Raw genomic sequence first — 21,762 nt, 5'->3', positions numbered from 1 at the left:
TGCAGAAAAAGAAGGGATACTCCCTAATTCATTCTATGAAGCCAGCATAACCCTGATACCAAAGCCAGGCAAAGATACAACAAAGTAAGAAAATTACAGACCAGTATCCCTCATGAACATAGATGCAGAAATACTCAACAAAATTGTAGCCAACAGAATACAACAGCATATCAAAAAAATAATACATCATGATCAGGTGGGATTCATACCAGGAATACAAGAGTGGTTCAACATTAGAAAATCAATGTAATTTGCCACATAAATAACAAAGGAAAAAGATCAACACAATCATCTCGGTGCAGAAAGGGCATTTGATAAAATCCAAACACCCTTTCCTGATAAAAACTCTCAGCAAAATAGGAATAGAAGGGAAATTCTTCGACATAATTAAGGGCACATATACGAAACAAACAGCCAACATTATTCTCAGTGGAGAGAGATTGAAAGCATTTCCCTTGAGATCGGGAATGAGCCAAGGATGCTCCTTATCACCACTCTTATTCAATATTGTACTGGAAGTCCTAGCCAGTGTAACAAGACAAGAAAGGGAAATAAAGGGCATCCAGATTGGTAAGAAACAAGTAAAACCATTTCTGTTCACAGATGACATGATGCTGTACATGGAAAATCACAGAGATTTCACAAGAAAAATTACTGGAACTAATAGCAGGGTTCAGCAAAGTGACAGAGTACAAAATCAACATACAAAAATCAGTTGAGTTCCTCTACACTAACAAGGAGAACTCTGTAAAGGAAATCAAGAAAACAATACCATTTACAATAGCCCCCAAAAGGATAAAATACCTAGGAATACATCTAACCAGGATGTAATAGACTTATACAAGGAAAACTAAAAACACTACTGCAAGAAACCAAAAGAGACCTACATAAATGGAAAAACATAACACGCTAGTGGATTGGAAGATTTAACGTTGTGAAGATGTTAATACTACCCAAAGAGATCTATAGATACGCTGTATTTTTACGCAAATAACATCCACCTTCTACATTTGTTTGCCAACTGCTTCCTCCTCCCAGGAGGTACTTTTGTAAATGTGCTATGCTAAGTTTTTTTCTTGTTATAGCAACCTGTAGAAAAAAATTGGCATAGCGGCACTCAAGAATATACTTCCAGCGGGGAAGGAGCAGTTGGCAAACAAACACAGAAATTGTACATTATTTGCACAAAAATACAGTAATACAAACCTGATCCAAATCCCAACAATGTTCTTTAACGAAATGGAAAAACAAATATCTAGCTTTATACGGAAAGGAAAGAGGCCCTGAATAGCTAAAGCATTATTGAAGAAAAAGAACAAAGTCAGAGGCCTCACACTTTCTGATCTCAGAACTTAGTATATAGCTGTTGTAGTCAAAACAGGCTGGTACTGGTACAAAGACGGACACATAGACCAATGGAACAGAACTGAGAACCCAGTAGTAAATCCATTCAGCTGTGAACAGCTGATCTTTGACAAAGGGTTGATACCGATTCAATGGGGAAGAGGTAATCTCTTTAATAAACAGTGCTGGCAAAACCGGATATCCATTTGCAGAGAAATGAAACAATCCATACCTCACACCGTACACAAAAACTAACTCAAAATGGGTCAAAGACCTAAATGTTAAACCTAAAACTATAAAGTTCCTGGAAGATACCATAGTGACAAAACTAGGAGTCCTAATTGTTGGCATAATATACTATCAAACGTAACTAAAAATGCACAAACAACAATAGATAAACTAGATAACTGGGACCTCCTAAAAATTAAATACTTATGCTCATCAAAAGACTTTACCAAAAGAGTAAAAAGATAACCTACAGACTGGGAAAAAAATTTTGGCAATGACGTATCTGACAAGGGTCTAATCTCTAAAATATATAGAAAACTTCAACACCGTAACAACAAAAAGACAATCCAATCAAAAAATGGGCAAAGGACATGAACAGACACTTCACCAAAGATGGCATTCAGGCATCTAACAAACATATGAAGAGATGTTCTTGATCATTAGTTGTCATGGATTGAATTGTGTCCCCCCCAAAATGTGTGTATCAATTTGACTGGGCCATGATTCACAGTATTGTGTGGTTGTCCCCCGTTTTCTGATAATTTTATGTTAAAGAGGATAGGGTGGGATTGTAACACCCTTACTAAGGTCACATCCCTGATCCAATGTAAAGGGAGTTTCCCTAGGGACAATGTGCCCAAGGTAAATGAAGACACTGAGAGACACAAGAATAAAGGACAACCACAATAAATGTAAAAGCTGTAGATATACAATTCTGCAACAACTCTAATAACAACCAAAAATTTGTGAGTGGTTATATAGGTAGATATGTATGCTATAAAGGTGTGAGAGGGTAGACGGGAGTACATACTCATGTATGTATAGGTATAGTTGTGGCCATTTGTATATATGTATTTGTATGTGCATCATATATACTCATATATATAATAGAGCACATAGAGGGCACAGTTACGGCAACTTCTTAGACATAGCCAGATACCTCGTGGGACTGAGTTACTGGGCTCGAAGGCTAAGAACCATAGTCTCAGGGGACGTCTGGATCAGTTGGCAGAGCATAGTTCATAAAGATAATGTTCTGTATCCTAGTTTGTTGAGTAGCATCTGGGGTCTTAAAAGCTTGCAAGTGCCCATTTAATGTGCAACAATTGGTCTCTTCCCATCTGGAGCAGAAGAGAGTGAAGGAAACCAAACACTCAAGGAAGCAATTTGTCCATGGGACTAGTGGCTCACATGAACCAGAGCCTCCTCTAGCCAGAGACCAGAAGAACTAGATGGTACCCAGCTTCTACTATCGCCACTCTGATCAGGAACACTACAAGGTCCTGGTGAAAATGGGAGAAAAATGTAGAACAAAACTCAAAATTCATAACAAAGACCAGACTTACTACTAGACTGATAGAAACTGGAGGACCCCCAAGACTATCAGCATAAGGATACTCTTTTAACCTGGAACTGAAGCCACTCCTGGAGGTCGCCTTTCAGCCCTGTAATCGATTGGCCTATAAAATAAACAACACCTGTGAGGAATGTTCTTAGACCAACTATACGAGACCAAATGGGCAATGTTAGCCCCGAAGCAAAAATGAGATGGCAAGCAGGGGCAGGGAAACTGGAGGGATGGAAACAGGGAAGGTAGGGTAGAAATGGGGAGTGTGCTGACACATTGACGGGATAGCAACCAATGTCATAGAACAGTGTGGGTATGAACTGTTCAATGGGAAACTAATTTGCTATGTACACTTTCACCCCAAAGACAGTAAACTTCAAAAACAAACAAACAAAAAAGCCCTATAGAGCAGTTTTACTCTGTAATGCATGGAGTTAGTGTGAGTCAGGATTGACTTGGCAATTTTTTTTCTTCTTTTTCTATATTTGTCCCCTTTTTAAAAAAAAAAACGAAACAACTTTTAGCATTGTTGTTCCTTTCTATTTTGTTTTTAATTAATTAGCTTCTGTGCTTTTATTTATTACTTACTACCTTCTATTACCTTTGGGATTACATTGCAGACAGTTTTTTTTTTTTTTTTTTAATAGTTAATCTGCAGCTCGTTAAAACTTGTGAAGCTCTTGGTGTGGACACATTTTTTTCCCCCTTAACCCCAGTTTTATTAGATATGAAAATAGTATTTTTCAAATTGTGTGTCTGATCAATCTAGTATGGTATGACCAGCATTTAATTTAAAAAAACAATAAATAGAATAGAAAAATATAGCATTAATCACATGTTCTATGACTAGTACCATTACTAAAATTAAGCATTATTTATGAAAATTTTATCCCATATATACATACACACGAATATTTGTATGTATATCTGATTTTGTCTTTTTGAGCCACCCTTTGAAATTTTCTGTTCCGTTCTTTTACTTCATCATTTCTTCCTTTCGATTTAGCTGCTCGACATTCAAGGGCAAGTTTCACAGTCTTTTCTGGCATCCATCTTGGTCTTTTCTTTCTTTCCTTGTCTTTTCAGTGACCTCTTGCTGTCTTCACGTATGATGTCCGTGATGTCATTCCACAACTCGTCTGGTCTTCAGTCATTAGTGTTCAACCTGTCAAATCTGTTCTTGAGATGGTCTCTAAATTCAGGTGGGATATACTCAAGGTTGTATTTTGGCTTTTGTGGCCTTGCTCTGATTTTCTTCAGTTTCAGCCTGAACTTGCATATGAGCAATTGATGGTCTGTTCCACAGGCAGCCCCTGGCCTTGTTCTGACTGATGATATTGAGCTTATCCATCATCTTTTTCCACAGATAGAGTCGATTTAATTCCCATGTATTTCATCTGGTGAGGTCCATGTGTACAGTCGCCATTTATATTTTGTAAAAAAGGTATTTGCAATGAAGTCGTTGGTCTTGCAAAATTCTATCATTTGATTTCCAGCAGTTTCTCTCACCAAGGCCGTATTTTCTAACTAACAATCGTTTTACTTTGTTTCCAACTTTTGCATTCCAATCACCAGTAATTACCAATGCATCCTGACTGCATGTTCGATCAATTTCAGACTGTAGCAGCTGAGAAAAATCTTCCATTTCTTCATCTTTGGCCCTAGTGGTTGGTGAATAAATTTGAATAATAGTCGTATTAACTGGTCTTCCTTGTAGGCCTATGAATATTATCCTATCACTGACAGCGTTGTACTTCAGGATAGACCTTGAAATGCACTTTTTGACGATGAACGCAACACCATCCTTCTTCAAGTTGTCATTCCCGGCATAGTAGACTATATGATTGTCTGATTCAAAATGGCCGATACCAGTCCATTTCAGCTCACCAGTGCCTAAGATATCAATGTTTATGCATTCCGTTTCCTTTCTGACAATTTCCAATTTTCCTAGATTCATACTTCGTACATTCCAGGTTCTGATTATTATTGGATGTTTGCAGCTGTTTCTTCTCATTTTGAGTCGTGCCACAGCAGCAGACGAAGGTCCCAAAAGCTTTACTCCATCCATTTCATTAAGGTTGACTCTACTTTGAGGAGGCAGCTCTTCCCCAGTAGTCTTTTGAGTGCCTTCCAACCTGGGGGGCTCATCTTCCAGCACTATATCAGGCAGTGTTCCACTGGTATTCATAAGGTTTTCACTGGCTAATTCTTTTCAGAAGTAGACTGCCAGGTCCTTCTTCCTAACCTGCCTTAGTCTGGAAGCTCAGCTGAAACCTGTCCTCCATGGGTGACCCTGCTGGTATCTGAATACTGGTGGCATAGGTTTCAGCATCACAGCAACACGTAAGCCTCCACAGTATGACAAACTGACAGACATGTGGGGATATTATAATGACATGTGCAAAGAGCTGGAGGTAGAAAATCAAAAGGGAAGAACACGCTTGGCGTTTCTCAAGCTGAAAGAACTGAAGAAAAAATTCAAGCCTCGAGTTGCAATAGTGAAGGATTCTATGGGGAAAATATTAAACGATGCAGGAAGCATCAAAAGAAGATGGAAGAAATACGCAGAGTCATTATACCAAAAGAATTAGTAGACGTTTAACCATTTCAAGAGGTAGCATATGATCAGGAACCAATGATACTGAAGGAAGAAGTCCAAGCTGCACTGATGGCATTGGCAAAAAACAAGGCTTCAGGAATTGATGGAATATCAACTGAGATGTTTCAACAAATGGATGCAGCGCTGAAAGTACTCACTTGTCTGTACCAAGAAATACAGAAGACAGCTTCCTGGCCAACTGACTGGAAGAGATCCATATTTACGCCTATTCCCAAGAAAAGTGATCAAACCGAATGTGGGGATTATAGAACAATATCATTAATATCACACGCAAGCAAAATTCTGCTGAAGATCATTCAAAAACGGCTGCAGCAGTATATCAACAGGGAACTGCCAGAAAGTCAGGCCAGTTTCAGAAGAGGACGTGGAACCAGGGATATCATTGCTGATGTCAGATGGATCCTGGCTGAAAGCAGAGAATACCAGAAGGATGTTTACCTGTGTTTTATTGATTATGCAAAGGCATTCGACTGTGTGGATCATAACAAATATATGGACAACATTGCGAAGAATGGGAATTCCAGAACACTTCATTGTGCTCTTGAGAAACCTGTACATAGATCAAGAGGCAGTTGTTCGGACAGAACAAGGGGATACTGGGTAGTTTAAAGTCAGGAAAGGTGTGCGTCCGGGTTGTATCCTTTCACCATACCTATTAAATCTGTATGCTGAGCAAATAATATGAGAAGCTGGACTATATGAAGAAGAACGGGGCATCAGGATTGGAGGAAGACTCATTAACAACCTGTGTTATGCAGATGACACAACCTTGCTTGCTGAAAGTGAAAAAGGCTTGAAGCACTTACTAATGAAGGTCAAAGACCACAGCCTTCAGTATGGATTACACCTCAACATAAAGAAAATAAAAATCCTCACAACTGGACCAATAAGCAACCTTATGATAAATGGAGAAAAGATTAGAGTTAAGAGTTGAAATGCAAAGATGTCACCTTGAAAGACTAAGGTACACCTGACCCAAGCCATGGTATTTTCAATCACGTCATATGCATGTGAAAGCTGGACAATGAATAAGGAAGACCAAAGAAGAACTGATGCCTTTGAATTGTGGTATTGGCAAAGAGTATTGACTATACCACGGACTACCAAGAGAACAAACAAATCTGTCTTGGAAGAAGTACAACCAGAATGCTCCTAAGAAGCAAGGATGGTGAGACTGCGTCTTACATACTTTGGACATGTTGTCAGGAGGGATCAGTCTGTGGAGAAGAATATCATGCTTGGTGAAGTACAGGTTCAGTGAAGAAGAGGAAGACCCTCAATGAGGTGGATTGACACAGTGGCTGCAACAACGGGCCCAAGCATACCAGTGATTGGAGGATGGCACAGGACCAGGCAGTGTTTCGTTCTATTGTGCATAGGGTGGCTATGAGTTGGAGCCGACTCGACAGCACCTAACAAGAACAACATATCTGATTTGAGCCACTATGAAATGTATTATTTTGGGTCGCAGTAAAAAAAAGTTTGAAAGCCACTGTGTTAAATGGTAGTTTGTCTAATGATTAGTAAAGCTTTCAAGCCTGAATGCAGAAAATAAACACCTGAGGATTTTGCTAAAATTCTGTGATACTGTTTTTCAGACCTACTGAAGAAAAACCACCAGTGGTAGGACCAAGGAATATGTGATTTAACAAGCTTCCTGTGTGATTCTAACTCTTTGGGTGTTTGGGAACCACTGATTGGGAATATAAATAGACGTGCGAGCTTGTTGGGAAGTTCTAACATGGGACAGTGGAGAGGGCAGCTACTTGCGTGCATTTGTCCCAAGACCTATCTTCAAGCTCCAGGACAGACAGAATGGCAAAGAAGCTGTAAGGTGGGCCTGGAGGTGATAGGAGGTGGAGGCAGGCTGGGGACCTGTTGATTGTTAGAATGACAGAAAAAGTCAAATAGCTCTCCTGCCGAAATTTCTGTCATAGACTCAATTAGCATATGTTGAAGGGCTGATGTGTATACCCCAGAGAGGATCATCTTTAAGGTTAAGATGTATGAACTTTCATTCATTAGTGTGTAACAAGGAAGTTCCTTGGTATGTTCCGAACTCAGAGAAAGACAAGTTCAAACCATTTGTGACTGTTCAGCACATTTTAGGCCAGAAAACTGAGAATGATTGCAACATTCCAGGCTTGGCAATGCCCAGCTGGCTAGGCAGGCAACGGTTTCACAGTGTGGGCCGTGACTGGGGAGAGCTCCGTTTAGCTCTCCAAGTGAAAATGATGATCAAACGCTAAGATGGTCTATGAACTTTTCAGTGACTTCTCTTTACTTTGATAGCTTTTCTGAAAGATAAATGAGTAGAGTGAGACCATTTTGTATATCAGAACTTTGACATGTGGAATGCCAAGGTAGCTTGTTGCAGTAACATGGTGAGTCCGTGGCAGATGCTGCAGTTACACTCAAGGCTCTGCCCTCCTCCCTTGGTGTCTTGGCATCCAGTGGGCTAGGGTTGTTTGATAAGGATCTTACGTTGTGGTCTACAGGGAGCTCTGCATTTTCAGCTGAGGACTAAAGATCTTCTTTATGTTCCAGTAAGTGACGTTTATCGGATGTTTCATTTACCTGTTCGGTGTAATATACCACTCCCAAAGTGGCTTTAAACAGCAGTGACAGCCACCGCTACCATCACCGTTTATTTGCTAATGATTCTGCAATTTGTACAGAGCTTGGTGGGGATGGCTCATCCCTGCTCCACCTGGTTTCCACTGGGGTCTCTTATGAGGTTGCATTCTAATAGGAGTTCAGCTTCCTTTACAGCATGGCAGCTGGATTCCAAGGGGGCAAAAGCAAAAAGCAAAAGCTATGGGATTTCTTAAGGCCTGGCTTCAAAAGTCCCAGAATGTCACTTCTGCCACATTCTCTTGGTCAAAGCAAGTCACAAGACTACCCCAGATTCCAGTTAAAGGGAAATAGACTCCACCTTTGAATGAGAGAAGTGGCGTGCACATTCATGGATGGGAAGAATTGGTGGTGTCCATCTTTGAAAACGGGTCTACCACACTGGCCCTTCTTTTCTCCCCTTCCTCCCTTCTCCATTCCTTCCCTCCATCTAAATATATCAACTATCACTCTCACTATAAAATAACAATATGCAGCTTATTTAAAGAATACAGATTGTTGTTGTGTGCCATCAAGTTAATTCTGACTCTGGAGACCCTATAGGACAGAGTAGAACTGCCCCATAGGGTTTCCAAGGAGCGGCTGGTAGACTCAAACTGCTGACCTTTCGATTAGCAGCCTGAGCTCTTACCCACTGTGCCACCAGGCTCCAAATTTAAAGATTAGTCATCTCTAATAACCCTTTGCATTTTATTAAATGTTTTCTGGTGGCATTTTTACATTTTGTATTTTGTTTAGTTTTGTTTGCTTCTCTCATTAGACTAAACGTCCCTCTTAGGTGGGGCCTTTGCTTTCATCTTTGTTTCCTGCACAACTCATGGCAGGTGCTCACTACAAGTTTGAATGACTGAATGAGTTAAATGAATGAAAACAGATTTTAGAATAACCAACCATTGGTTTGTTCAGATGAAGCACCAGTTTATGTCAGGCAAGTATCTAAGAAAAAAAAAAAAAACTGTCTTTAGCTAGCCCACTTTAAATTTTTCTTCCTTGGTCAGTGCCTGTCCTCCTGCCCAGGCTCCCCATGTTTACCATCTTATACTTTGAGTGAGTATGTATTTACTATATATGAAGGAGCCCTGGTGGCACAGTGATTAAGCACTTGGCTGCCAACCAAAAGGCCAGTGATTTGAACCCACCAGCCACTCTGTGGGAGAAAGGTGTTGCAGGCTGCTTCCGTAAAGATTACAGCCTTGGAAACTCTATGGGGCAGTTCCACTCTGTCCTACTGGGTTGCTGTGAACCTGAATAGACTTGATGGCAGCGAGTTTGGTTTTTGTTATATGTTAATGCCTATATTAAAAATTATATTTAGTAATATCTATATTAAATACATTACATAATATACATATGTATTCATATATACAAATGTGTATTTGTATATAAGAAGGGACAGAGATCAGATTTTTAGGGAAAACATCTGTTTTTATTATTTTATCAATCCACTTAAGGGAAAGATACAGGTATATGAAAAGTTGAGCAGTCCTTTCAATGTCATTTGCCACTCTAAGTCCTTGATTTTTCTCTTTTCTGTACCTGGTAACCAGGAGCGTGAGGAAGAGGCTGTCTGTGTCATTATGTGTGCGTCGGTCAAGTACAACATCCGGGGTCCTGCCCTCATCCCAAGAATGAAGACCAAGCACCGAATCTATTACATCACCCTCTTCTCCATTGTCCTCCTGGGCCTCATCGCCACTGGCATGTTTCAGTTCTGGCCCCATTCCATCGAGTCCTCAAACGACTGGAGCATAGAGAAGCGCAGTGTCCGCGACGTGCCAGTGGTCAGGCTGCCGGCCGACAGCCCCATCCCGGAGCGGGGGGACCTCAGTTGCAGAATGCATACATGCTTTGATGTCTATCGCTGCGGCTTCAACCCCAAGAACAAAATCAAGGTGTACATCTACTCTCTGAAAAAGTACGTGGATGACTTTGGTGTGCCAGTCAGCAACACCATATCCCGGGAGTATAATGAACTGCTCACGGCCATCTCAGACAGTGACTACTACACTGACGACATCAACCGGGCCTGCCTGTTTGTGCCATCCATCGACGTGCTGAACCAGAACACACTGCGCGTCAAGGAGACTGCACAAGCCTTGGCCCAGCTCTCTAGGTATCTAGTGCTTTTACAGACCAGAGCCCAAGGGGTATTTGAATAGTCCTTCAGGGAGCTAAGGGGAAGGTGATGGGTAGGGACTGTTCCTCCATTTGAGCTGGGTTCCAGCTGCTGTCTCTTTTCTCACAGGAGGGGATGTGGTTGAGGGATTGACTTGTAGCATGAGATGTCTGAGGTAAGCATCTGGTCCCTGTACCAGTGAAAAGCTGTGTACCATCTCCGGTACCACTGCTGTGCGTTCCCTGCTCTGCAGGGTTAAAAAAAAACTAAGGATCTTTTTACCATGCTTCTCCTTTTTAATTTAAGTAGTCTTCCCTCCCCTTTATTACTTACCTGGTACGTGTTCAGTATAGAAAGCCTGGAAAATACAAGTAAGGAAAAAGCATATAAGATTCATTCCATATTTCCTTCCTCAAGGAGATAACCATTATAAATATTTTGATGTTACCTTTCCATCATTTTTGTATAAATACATATACATACTTTTTTCCTTTTTTTAAGAATGAGTTCATACGGGACGTATTCTTTGGCTTTTTTTTTTTTTCCTTAATATATCATGAATATACTTCCAAATAGTTTATATTCTTTTACTATATAATTTTAATGGTTGTATAGTATTTCATTTCATAGATGTCTGCTGAAGTATTTAGTCAGTTTTACTTTTATCTTCTATTTAAATTTTGTTTCTGTAACCAAATGTTGAACATTTAGATAATTTTCAGGTTTTTCTTACTGTAAACAGTTCTGTAGTGGACCAACTTGAAGTACACATCCACCCATTTTTCCTTTTTGGGGATCCAGACTAGTGCCTGATGTCCTGTTGGGATTTCCAGAAATTTCCTTACCTGAGAAATGGCCCTCTTTTGGCTTGGGGATGCATGCTACTTGTCGTCCATTAACTGACTCTTGTTTTTGTTTTTTCATAGTTGACATGCGAATTCTCCTGTATTTAATTTCTTAATAGGTGGGATCGAGGTACAAATCACCTGCTGTTCAACATGTTGCCTGGGGGGCCCCCAGATTATAACACGGCCCTGGATGTCCCCAGAGACAGGTAGGCATGTTCGGGGTTGTCCCTTTGACAGGTTTCTGAGGATTAAGTAAATGCAAGACCCTTTTGTTCATGTGAAATCATATTCCTAAGCCTACTGGGAGTTAACTTATAATCAGAATTGTTTAATAAAAAGGGAAATTGTCCTAGGCATTTCCCTCATTAAGACGTGGAAGTATTGAGGCCCCCTTAAATCTGTTGTGGAAAACCACCCTTCTTTCCTGAGTTGTTCCTCCCCCATTAACACAAACTCACAGCTCCCTAAGGTTCCTTTAAGAAAACTACCTTTTTCTTAGCCTGAGTTATGTTCTCCTGAGTGCAGCACCCTCACCCCATAAGGCCTGGTTCATGATTGGCTTGTGCCAGCCCCCTCTGGTTTTGGGACATCTGTAGAAAGTGAAGTCAAGGCTTAATGAGGGTATAATGGATTGAATTGTGTCCCCCCAGAATGTGTGTCAACTTGGTTAGGCCATGTGTAGTTGTCCTCCATTTTGTGATTTTCCTGTGTGTTATAAATCATAATCTCTGCCTGTTGTTAAAAGGATTACTCAGGTCACTTCCCTGATCCAAAAGGGAGTTTCCCTGGGGCGTGGCCTGCACCACCTTTTATCTCTCAAGAGATGAGAGGGAAGGGAAGTAAGCAGAGAGTGGGACCTCATACCACCAAGAAAGCAGCACCAGGAGCAGAGCGCATCCTTTAGGCCTGGTGTCCCTGAGCCTAAGAAGCTCCTTGACCGTGGGAAGATTGAGGACAAGGACCTTCTTCCAGAGCTGACAGAGAGAGAAAGCTTCCCCTAAAGCCGACACCCTGAATTTGGACTTGTAACCTACTAGACTGTGAGAGAATAAATTTCTCTTTGTCAAAGCCATTGACTTATGGTATTTCTGTTATGGCAGCACTAGATAAGGCTGAGGGGATGGATGTGTAAAAGTGAAACCTCAAGGCTATCGTGTAGGTGGAAATGAGGGCACTCCAGTGATCATTTTCTCTGTTGTTTCAGTCAGGAGAGTCTTCCCCTCTCTTTCTCACCCTGTCTTCCTCCCCTTACTACCTAACAGGCTATATGGTGTGGAGAGGCCATGGTTGCAAGATTGCAACTTTGAGCTTACTCACTATATTTAGTTACCCTTTTGTCCATTGACTGTACCAGTTTGGCCAGGGATGAGGTGCTGCTTCAGTACCTCTCTCAGGGCTTGCCTCAAGGTCTAGAAGAAAGCAGAAAGTTTGGGTCCAATACTCAGAGTATAAAAAAACCTAAGCCCATTTCCATCAAGTCGATTCTGACTCATAGTGACCCAGTAGGACAGAGTAGAACTGCCCCATAGGGTTTCTAAGGCTGTAATCTTTACGGAAGCAGACTGTCCCGTCTTTCTCCCGCAGAGCTGCTGATGGACTCGAACAGCCGACCTTTCGGTTAGTAGCCAAGCACTTAATCGCTGTGCCACCAGAGCTCCTTACTCAGAGTATAGGATTGTTATAAGAGTTTATGTATGAATTAATTTATACCAGTCTTACTACTTGATGTTTAACTCTAGAAATTTTCTTTTTTTAATGTTTAACTCTAGAAATTATTTTTACTGAAAAAGGTAAGAGCCCAGTCTGAGATCAACTGTGTTCTCAAGTTGTTAAGGGCTAACATTGCCATTATGAAAATATAAACTTGGTATGAATTTTCCTTAGAAGATTAAATCCAAACCTTCTTTGTTTGAAGTAATAATCTAGAATCAGTTTTGAGTTTCTATCTGGAAGTACAGTTCCCACTAGAGGAGACATCCGCCCTAGGGCCCCATCCTTCAACTTTGGTGCAGAAACTGGCTTGGACGATAGAGGGCAGCCAGGCCACACAACCTCTATAGAAACCAGCTAAACACAAAGCGAGCCCTCGTTTGGCTCTCAGCCCCGGTGAAGATGTGTTCTTGAGTGGGCTACTGTTTTATGGACTTGATTGTTCTGGGAATGTGAAATACTTCAGAGAACAGAGAAGGAAACGAAAAAGAGGTATTAAGAAAGCAATGGCTTCACCTCCTGTTGTGAATTTATTTTCAAAAGGGCTTCTTTCTGTTTGGGACATTTCATTTTTTGCTGACATTTTGGTATATGTATCTGCATGGGAGATGGATTTTATTTTTATTAAGTGCACATGTGAAATGGGATTTCATTTCTCTGCAGGAAAGTGTCAGGTAGGCAGGAGAACGTTTCAGTTCTTGCGGGGTGCTTAGGTGTTAGGGATCAGGAGGATTCAAGCACTGTTCCTCCGCGTGTGTGTGTGTTTTTTTAAGTGATTATAGGCAATCCCATAGCAAGTCAGGAATCACCATGCATGCTCCTTTATCTTTCCAAGTGGGAAGTTTCATTTTGAAACCTAAGCGGCCTTCTGATTCCGACAAGGAATAGAAGATTTGTGTGTTAACTTTTCTGATCCTTTGTCTTGCTCCTGGATTCAGAGGAGGCAAGCACCCTGAGCGTGGAATAGTTTTAGCAGGAGCTGTGTATCCAATTGGTGGGCAGTTAGAAAACAGGTGGCTTAGATTAGGCCATTTCTAAGATCTTCTGAAGTCCAAAGCTGTAGGTGTGGTCACTTGAGAATTATTTTACTCAGGGAAGTGCAAGGGCCTGGAGTGAAAGAAATGCCTGCTCAGTGAATAAATCTTCTCTGCTGCTTCAACCTGCTTTTGTATTTCTTTCAGTTTCTAAACTTCATATACATAACACGCACGCATTTGCTTTGCACAGATTTGAACAGCACTCAAGTGCTTAAAGGGTAAAATGGTAAAAGCTGCCTTCACCCCCATCTCTGTTTTTGCTCCCTTATTTACAGGTAATCATTGTTAAAACACTGTGTGTTTTTCTGTTCTTTTTTCTGTGGACTCGTACGTAGGCACACAAATACATACCCATATTAGTTTAACTTAAGCAGGAGCATGTTATGCCTGTCCACTACCTTACTTAGAAACCCTGCTGACGTAGTGGTTAAGAGCTACGGCTGCTAACCAAAAGGTCGGCAGTTGGAATCCACCAGGCGCTCCTTGGAAACTCCATGGGACAGTTCTACTCTGTCCTGTAGGGTCTCTGTGGGTCGGAACAGACTCGACGGCAGCGGGTTTGGTTGCCTTACTTTACCGATCTTAGTGTACTCAGATATGTTCTGTAACAGGATCACCACTGTCTTAGTCGTCTAGTGCTGCTGTAACGGAATTACCATAAGTGGATGGTTCTGACAGAGAGAAATGTATTCTTTCACAGTCTAGTAGGATACAAGTCCAAATTCAGGGTGTCAGGTCCAGGGGAAGGCTTCCTCTCTCTGTCGGCTCTGGAGGGAGGTCCTAGTGAGTCACCAGTCTTCCCTGGGCCTGGGAACATCTCAGCACATGAACCTCAGGAACCTCTGGTCCAAAGGATGCGCTCTGCTCCAAAGGCGCGGCTTTCTTGGTGGTAGGAGGTCCCCACTCTCCGCTAGCTTCCGCTTTCCTTTTATCTTTTGAAAGATAAAAGGTGGTACAGGCCACACCCCAGGGAAACTCCCTTTACAGTGGGTCAGGGAGGTGACCTGAACAAGAGTGCTATATCCCACCCTAATCCTCTTTAACCACAGGCAGAGATTATAACACATAGGAAAATCACAAAATGAAGGACAACCACACATGGCCTAACCAAGTTAATACACACATTTTGGGGGGGACATAATTCAATCCATGACAACTACCTTGGATTTTTATCATCTTTTCTTTGCTTGTATTTCTACTTCTGTGTAGACATGTATTTATTTACTTAAACTTTTTATAGAAAATTTCAAACCTGCTCAGAAGAAGGTAGAATAGTACAATGAACCCTTGTACCCATTGCCCAGCTTCAGTTATCATTGAGTCAAGGCCGGTCTTGTCCCATCTCTACCCCTCCCCACTAGATTATTTTAAAGCAAATCCCAGAGGGTAGGTCATTACATCTGTAAATATTTCAGCATGAATCCCTAAATGACAGGGCCTTAAAAAAATACTGTTACCGTGCTTAAAAATAGCAAACAGTGATTCTTTAATACCACCAGATATCCCACCGTTGTTCAAATTTCCCTGTCTCAGAAATATTTTTCTACAGTTTTGTTTGGCTTAGTAGACACATAAGGCCCATATGGGGAGTACGTTTACATATAGCTTCAGTTTGTGCACAATTTTTAATCAATAGAATTGGTCAGCTTTCCCCACCCCACGCCCCCTTTCGAAACCTGAAGCCTTGTATTTGAAGAATGTGCACGGATGATTACAGGCATAGTTTAGAAGAAAGCAAAGGATAAAACTGCAGTAACTGTGGCGAGGCACCGCAAACACTCAGCTCAGAGGAGGAGACCTGTGAGAAAATCTGTGGGAAGACCTGGGCGGAGGGAAGGTGGAGGACAATGAGGTTGTGGGGAGCAAGGGTCAAAGGCGCAGGAAATGTCCCAGGGTCAGGAAGTCCTTGGAAGTGCTAAAATGCTAGAGAACACTTTGCGTGACATAAGAGTTGGCTTGACGTGAGCCTGACCGTTACTAATACTTTTTTTAGCCACAAGTTTTCTATTCAGTCTTTCGCAACTTTGGAACTGATCATAATGGGAAAACAGAATGTGCTTCTCAGAAACTCACTTTTCAGTCAATGTAAAACATGTGTTCTGTAAAGCAAGGGCTACTTAGGGTATTTTCTCCATTATCGTGTTGTGGAAACCTTGGCAGAAGAAGATACAGTGACCTGCTCCAAGTTGAAGCCTTGTCAGTAGCAGGGCTGGAAATGAGACCATTTTGACTGATTCCAGCCATGGCTCCTCTCTAGATCACAAAGGGAGATCATACCTGTGTGATTTGAGACATAAGGCCTACCTCACATTGCACGTGTTTCTGCTACCAGTGCATAATCCTTCCCACCCCTCCCCCAACCCACCAGGACAGAATAATCGTTTGGGGCTCCAGAACAGAATAACAGTAAAAGCTGTATGGTATACACCTGCCCCTTCTCCCCTTATATGTGCAGCCCTCTCCTCTGGGGCTGGGGTGTAAGAGCTGAATCTCTGACTCCCCTGCCTTACCTGGACTACCTGGTGCCTGAATATTGGCTCCATGTCTGCTGCCCTGCACATCAGTCATGAGGCCCTCGCAGAGTTTGCTTGCCATCATGGTCATGGAACCTGCCCAAATTCATGTTGGCTGGATTCAGTGCTCAGTGCTAGTCAGGGAAAATGAGACCGTACGTTGGTACTAAGGCTAGTCATTAGGTTTTACAGAGTCGACTGGCAGCTAGAGAGACTCTTAGCCCGCACATTACCTCCCTCACCAGCTCTTGGTTTTATAAAGCTTAACGAAACAGATTGGGATCTCCCGGGGTGGTTTGAAAACCTTTGAACTTAAGCTGGCAATGTTAGAAGGGAATGTAGGTTGTCATCAGGGCAGGGAGGGGATTGGTAACAATCAATATTGCAGAAAATGTGGTTTCTGGGTTCAGACATTTTGGCTCAGATTGTGCAGTGCATGGAACTGGCAAAACTTGGCCCTGGCAAGTGATCACAGTGGTCTCGCGGTCTCGGGAGAGAAGAACAGTTGGTGTGATATACACCTGCTTCCTTTCACTGATGAAGTGTCATAGTACTGCTCCCTGGATCCAGTTAAAGCAATGTGGTCTCTGTTTTCTAATTAAGGAGAATAAAAGCTAGTGCGTGCAAACGGCAAGAGAAGCACTAAAGGTCCAATTTTGCATTCTGCTTCCTGTATAGGGAATTGGGTTAATAAGACTGAGTAGCTGGAATGGGCAGTGAGAGCTGGTAGAGGCAACACGATGCCCTTGTAGCTCTGGGACCACAGTGGGTAGAACTGCTTGGGGCAGGCACTGGAGAGATGGTGAGGAGTACAAAACAGAAACATGATGCTTAGTGCATACCTCGGCTTTCTAGGCCCGTTTTCTCTTGCGATTCCTGTCCTTGTAAATGTGTTGAAGAATAAAGGATACCTTTTGAGAGAGGTAAATGCGATCCGGAGAGAATAGCAGAGGGGCTGTTCATAGGATGTCTCCTGGGCTCTGAGGTATTTTAAGAAATGAAGGCCAATTTGTGAACCCAGGGGGACGTGGATGGCTCAGGGATAGAATGCACCTGATGCCTGGATAATTTGGATATAAAGCATTTACCACAGTGTCGTCTATAAAGTAAGTGACTCAGACAACATTAGCCATTGTTGTTAATATTATTATTAAGACTCAATTACCCCTTACCATATCAAATATATGAAATGGGATTTTCTTATCAAAGAATGAGAAAACCCTGGTGGCGCAGTGGTTAAGAGCTACAGCTGCCAACCAAAAGGCCAGCAGTTCGAATCCACCAGGTGCTCCTTGGAAACCCTATGGGACAGTTCTTTTCTGTCCTGTAGGGTCGCTATGAGTCAGAATTGACTTGACAGCAACAGTTTTTTTTTTTTTATTTATTCAAAGAATGAAGACCTTTCTTTGACAAAACCCTTTGCTTTCAGGGCTCTGTTGGCTGGTGGTGGCTTTTCTACATGGACGTACCGTCAAGGCTATGATGTCAGCATTCCTGTCTATAGTCCGCTGTCAGCTGAAGTGGATCTTCCAGAGAAAGGACCAGGGTAAGGTGCATTTCATACAGCTAGGTGCTCCCTTGGCAGACCTTGTGAGCTGCTGCTGAGGTTCGGTGTGGAGGGGATCACAGCAATCAAAACAATGATTACAGGCCGGCGTGCTTGAGCCTAACATTTTCCTCACCCCATCCGCAATTCTGTTTAACCTACAATTTTCCCTGTCTCAGTAAATTTACAATGCTGTCTTACCACATTCTCCAGGTTAGAAATTGGGGTGGTACTCTTAACTCTTCTTCTCTTCTTTACTTCTTATATCAAAATAAGAAGTACAATTGTTTTTATATCCTAGATATTTCTTAGATCTGTCTCCTTCTCTCTGACTCCTCTGCCCCTCACCCTTCTCTTGCCACCTTGTCTGTTTGAGCCACTAGGAAGCTCCCCTGTATATAAAGCATACTGTGACATCAGTTATTTTCATCTGGAGCTGATGCACAATTCACACTTTTTCTCCAACATTTTATTACGAAAATTTCCAGACAGCAAAGTTGAAAGAATTTTACAGTGAACACCTGTGTATACCCATCCACAGTTCACTTGCTTTACGTGGTTTTCATTTTAAGTCTTCTTCTCTTTTCGTTAACCCGCTAAACAGCTAAACACAAACTTGGATGTTGAATTTTTTTTAGCAGTTTTCGTTGTTGTTAGGTGCTGTCGAGTCAGTTCCAACTCATAGCGATCCTGCGTACAACAGAACGAAACACTGCTCGGTCCTTTGCTACCCTCGCAATCTTTGCTATGCTTGAGCCCATTGTTGCAGCCACTGTGTCAGTCCAACTTGTTGAGAGTCTTCCTCTCTTTCGCTAACCCTCTACTTTACCTAGCATGATGACCTTCTCCAGGAGTGGTCCCTCCTGATTACATGTCCAAACCACATGAATGCTTTAGCAGTATTCATCATTAAATATAAGAAAAATATGCCTATACTATTTTTTTGGATTATCATCAAAATGAAAACGCAAAAATGAAAAATTCTTATAGAGAAGTTGTACACGGTGGAGAAACTGATATAGTTCAGGGCTTTGTTTCGAGACTGGATTTTCATAACTTGAGGAAGGGTGGTCTCTAAGAGCTTCATTGGTACCCTGTGGGATGGTATGAGTTTCTGTCATGTGCCCAAGATCTTAATTTGTCATATTTACATAGCGCTAGGTGTGAATAGGAAACCCTGGTGGTGTAGTGGTTAAGTGCTATGGCTGCTAACCAAAGGGTCGGCAGTTCGAATCCACCAGGCACTCCTTGGAAACTCAGTGGCGCAGTTCTGCTCTGTCCTATGGGGTTGCTGTGAGTTGAAATCGACTTGATGGCAGTGGGTTTTTTTTTTTTCCCGCTGTTTTAGTCACATAGGCAGCCTCTGCCTGGCAGGTACTCAAATTCCAGATTCCCAGAAAGAAAGCAGGTGTTCAGCATAGACCGTATTGTTTTTACAACAGTGTGGGCACAGTGAGCCACTCTTATCAGTTCTGGGAATGGTGGCAGCCCTCCCCAAACCCAAGTTTCCAGACACCAGCCAAGTGCCAACCTTGTGAGCAGGCCTTTCTAAGTATAGCGGTCAGGCCTGCTATGTTAATCTTTTCTGCACAGGGTGCTACTGGCATCTAGTAGGTAGAGGCTAGGTATGCTCCTAACCTTCTGCAATACACAGGACAGCTCCACAAAAAGAATCATTGGGTCCAAAATGCCAGTAGTGCCATGGTCAAGATACCCTGGGTGAGGCCTGTTTGGTGAGTGAGCGTGTGAAGATCGGCTCTGTCGGGTCAGCCGAGCTGCTTCTGGGCCCCTGTCTTCCTAAGTGCACCTTTCTGAAGACGACTTGAACTAAAGTTTCTCTTTATTATCTATATCCTAGGTATCTTGTATAGATTTTGTTGTTGTTAGTTGCCGTCAAGTCAAGTCCAACTCAGGGCGACCCCACATGTGTAGAGTGGAACTGTTCTGCACGGGATTTTCCTGGCTGTGACCCTTCAGAAGGCAGTCACCAGATCTTCTGAGGTGTCTCTGGCTGGGTTTGAACTGCCAACCTTTTGGTTACTAGTCCAGTGCGTAGCCATTTGTGCCACCCAGGGAATCCTTATATTGGTTTAGGATTCTTAATTCCTCTTTAAATTTAGTCCAAAGAAGAAAACATACTGAAAAGAAAAGATTTTGTGAAAATAAAACCAAGGAGAGCAAACCACTCTAAAGAGTAAAAAATTATTTTCAGAAATTTACACTGTTATACTGGTGGTATTTTCTTAGTAACTTCCAGAAGTTCAAACCAGATTCAGAAGAGGGCTTGGAATGAGGAATATCATTGCTGATGTCAGATGGATCTTGGCTGAATGCAGAGAATACCAGAAAGATATTTACCTGTGTTTTATTGACTATGCAAAGGCATTTGACTATGTGGATCATAATAAATTATGGATAACATTGTGAAGAATGGGAATTCCAGAACACTTGTTTTCATGTGAACCTGTGCATAGACCAAGAGGCAGTCGTTCAAACAGAGCAAGGGGATACCACGTAGTTTAAAATCAGGAAAGGCGAGCAGCAGGGTTGTATCCTTTCACCATACCTATTCAATCTGTATGCTGAGGAAATATTCTGAGAAGCTGGACTACAGAGAGAAGAACTTGCCACGAGGATTGGTGGGGGCTCATTAACAACCTGCAATAAATGCAGATGACACAACCTTGCTTGCTGAACGTGAAGAGGACTTGAAGTCCTTACTGATGAAGATCAAAGACCACAGCCTTCAGTACGGATTATACCTCAACATACAGAAAACAAAAATCCTCATTTCAGGGTGGACCAATAAGCGACATCATGATAAATGGAGAAAAGATTGATGTCCAAGATTTCATTTTACTTGAATCCATGATCGGTGCCCATGGAAGCAGCAGTCAGGAAATCAAACAACGTATTGCATTAGGCAAATCTGCTGCAAAAGACCTCTTTGAAGTGTTAAAAGGCAGAGATGTCACTTTGAGGACTAAGGTGCTCCTGACCCAAGATGTGATATATTCAGTCACCTCATACGCATGCGAAAGCTGGACAATGAATAAGGAAGACCAAAGAAGAATTGATGCATTTGAATTATGGTACTGGTGAAGAATATTGAATGTTCCATAGACTGACAGAAGAACAAACAGGTCTATCTTGGAAGAAATACAGCCAGAGTGCTCTTTGGAAGCGATGGTGAGACGTCGTCTCATGTACTTTGGACATCTTATCAGGAGGGAACAGTCCCTGAAGAAAGGACATCATGCTTGGTAAAGTAGAGCGTCAGTGAAAAAGAGGAGGACTCTCACAAGATGGATTGACACAGTGACTGCAGCAATGGGCCCAAGCGTAACAACGATTGTGAGGATGGCGCAGGACCGGGCAGTGTTTTCATTCTGTTGTACATAGGATTGCTATGAGTTGGAACGGACTCAACAGTACCTTACAACAACAATTTTTATATATAAATAGACTGAAATTAAGATCGTAACCAGATCATTTAAGGTCACTGTTAGTTTCTAAAGTTCTGTGGTTCAGTAGCTACATAGAGTATCCAGTGTATCTTCGGGGCTACAGAAGAAAGTTAAAGGCTACAGTGGGCATGGTCCTCCCTCTGCTGGCCAGCTGACAGATTTCTACATCTGGGCTTGGGATGCACTCTGTTTCCCCACCAGTTTGCAGTTTGGCCCCGGAGTTGTGGTGTTTGTTTAAGAAAAGACAAGGCACTAAATAAATAAGTACATAAAAGTAACCGAAGCAGACTCATCAACCCTTCCAGGGATAGGGAGAAGGCAGAGTAGGCGGACATATGGCAGTATTTTAAA

At 42.1% G+C, this 21,762-nt stretch overlaps 1 protein-coding gene across 1 annotated transcript in view; it reads left to right on the top strand.

The window, feature by feature from the left end:
- Positions 1 to 21,762, top strand: part of EXT2 (exostosin glycosyltransferase 2) — a 157,702-nt gene that overhangs the window by 13,799 nt on the left and 122,141 nt on the right. Inside the window, exons 2-4 of the mRNA XM_010592111.3 lie at positions 9,722 to 10,287; positions 11,255 to 11,344; positions 17,828 to 17,944. Of these exons, the coding sequence (XP_010590413.1) occupies positions 9,752 to 10,287; positions 11,255 to 11,344; positions 17,828 to 17,944 (743 nt within the window). The 5' untranslated portion in view covers positions 9,722 to 9,751. The remainder of the gene's footprint in view (positions 1 to 9,721; positions 10,288 to 11,254; positions 11,345 to 17,827; positions 17,945 to 21,762) is intronic.

The sequence above is a fragment of the Loxodonta africana genome, chromosome 7 (assembly GCF_030014295.1).
Source record: "Loxodonta africana isolate mLoxAfr1 chromosome 7, mLoxAfr1.hap2, whole genome shotgun sequence".
Classification (NCBI taxonomy): Eukaryota; Metazoa; Chordata; class Mammalia; order Proboscidea; family Elephantidae; genus Loxodonta; species Loxodonta africana.
Note: the sequence above shows the minus strand (reverse complement) of the source record. Positions and strands in the feature narration are given on the sequence as shown.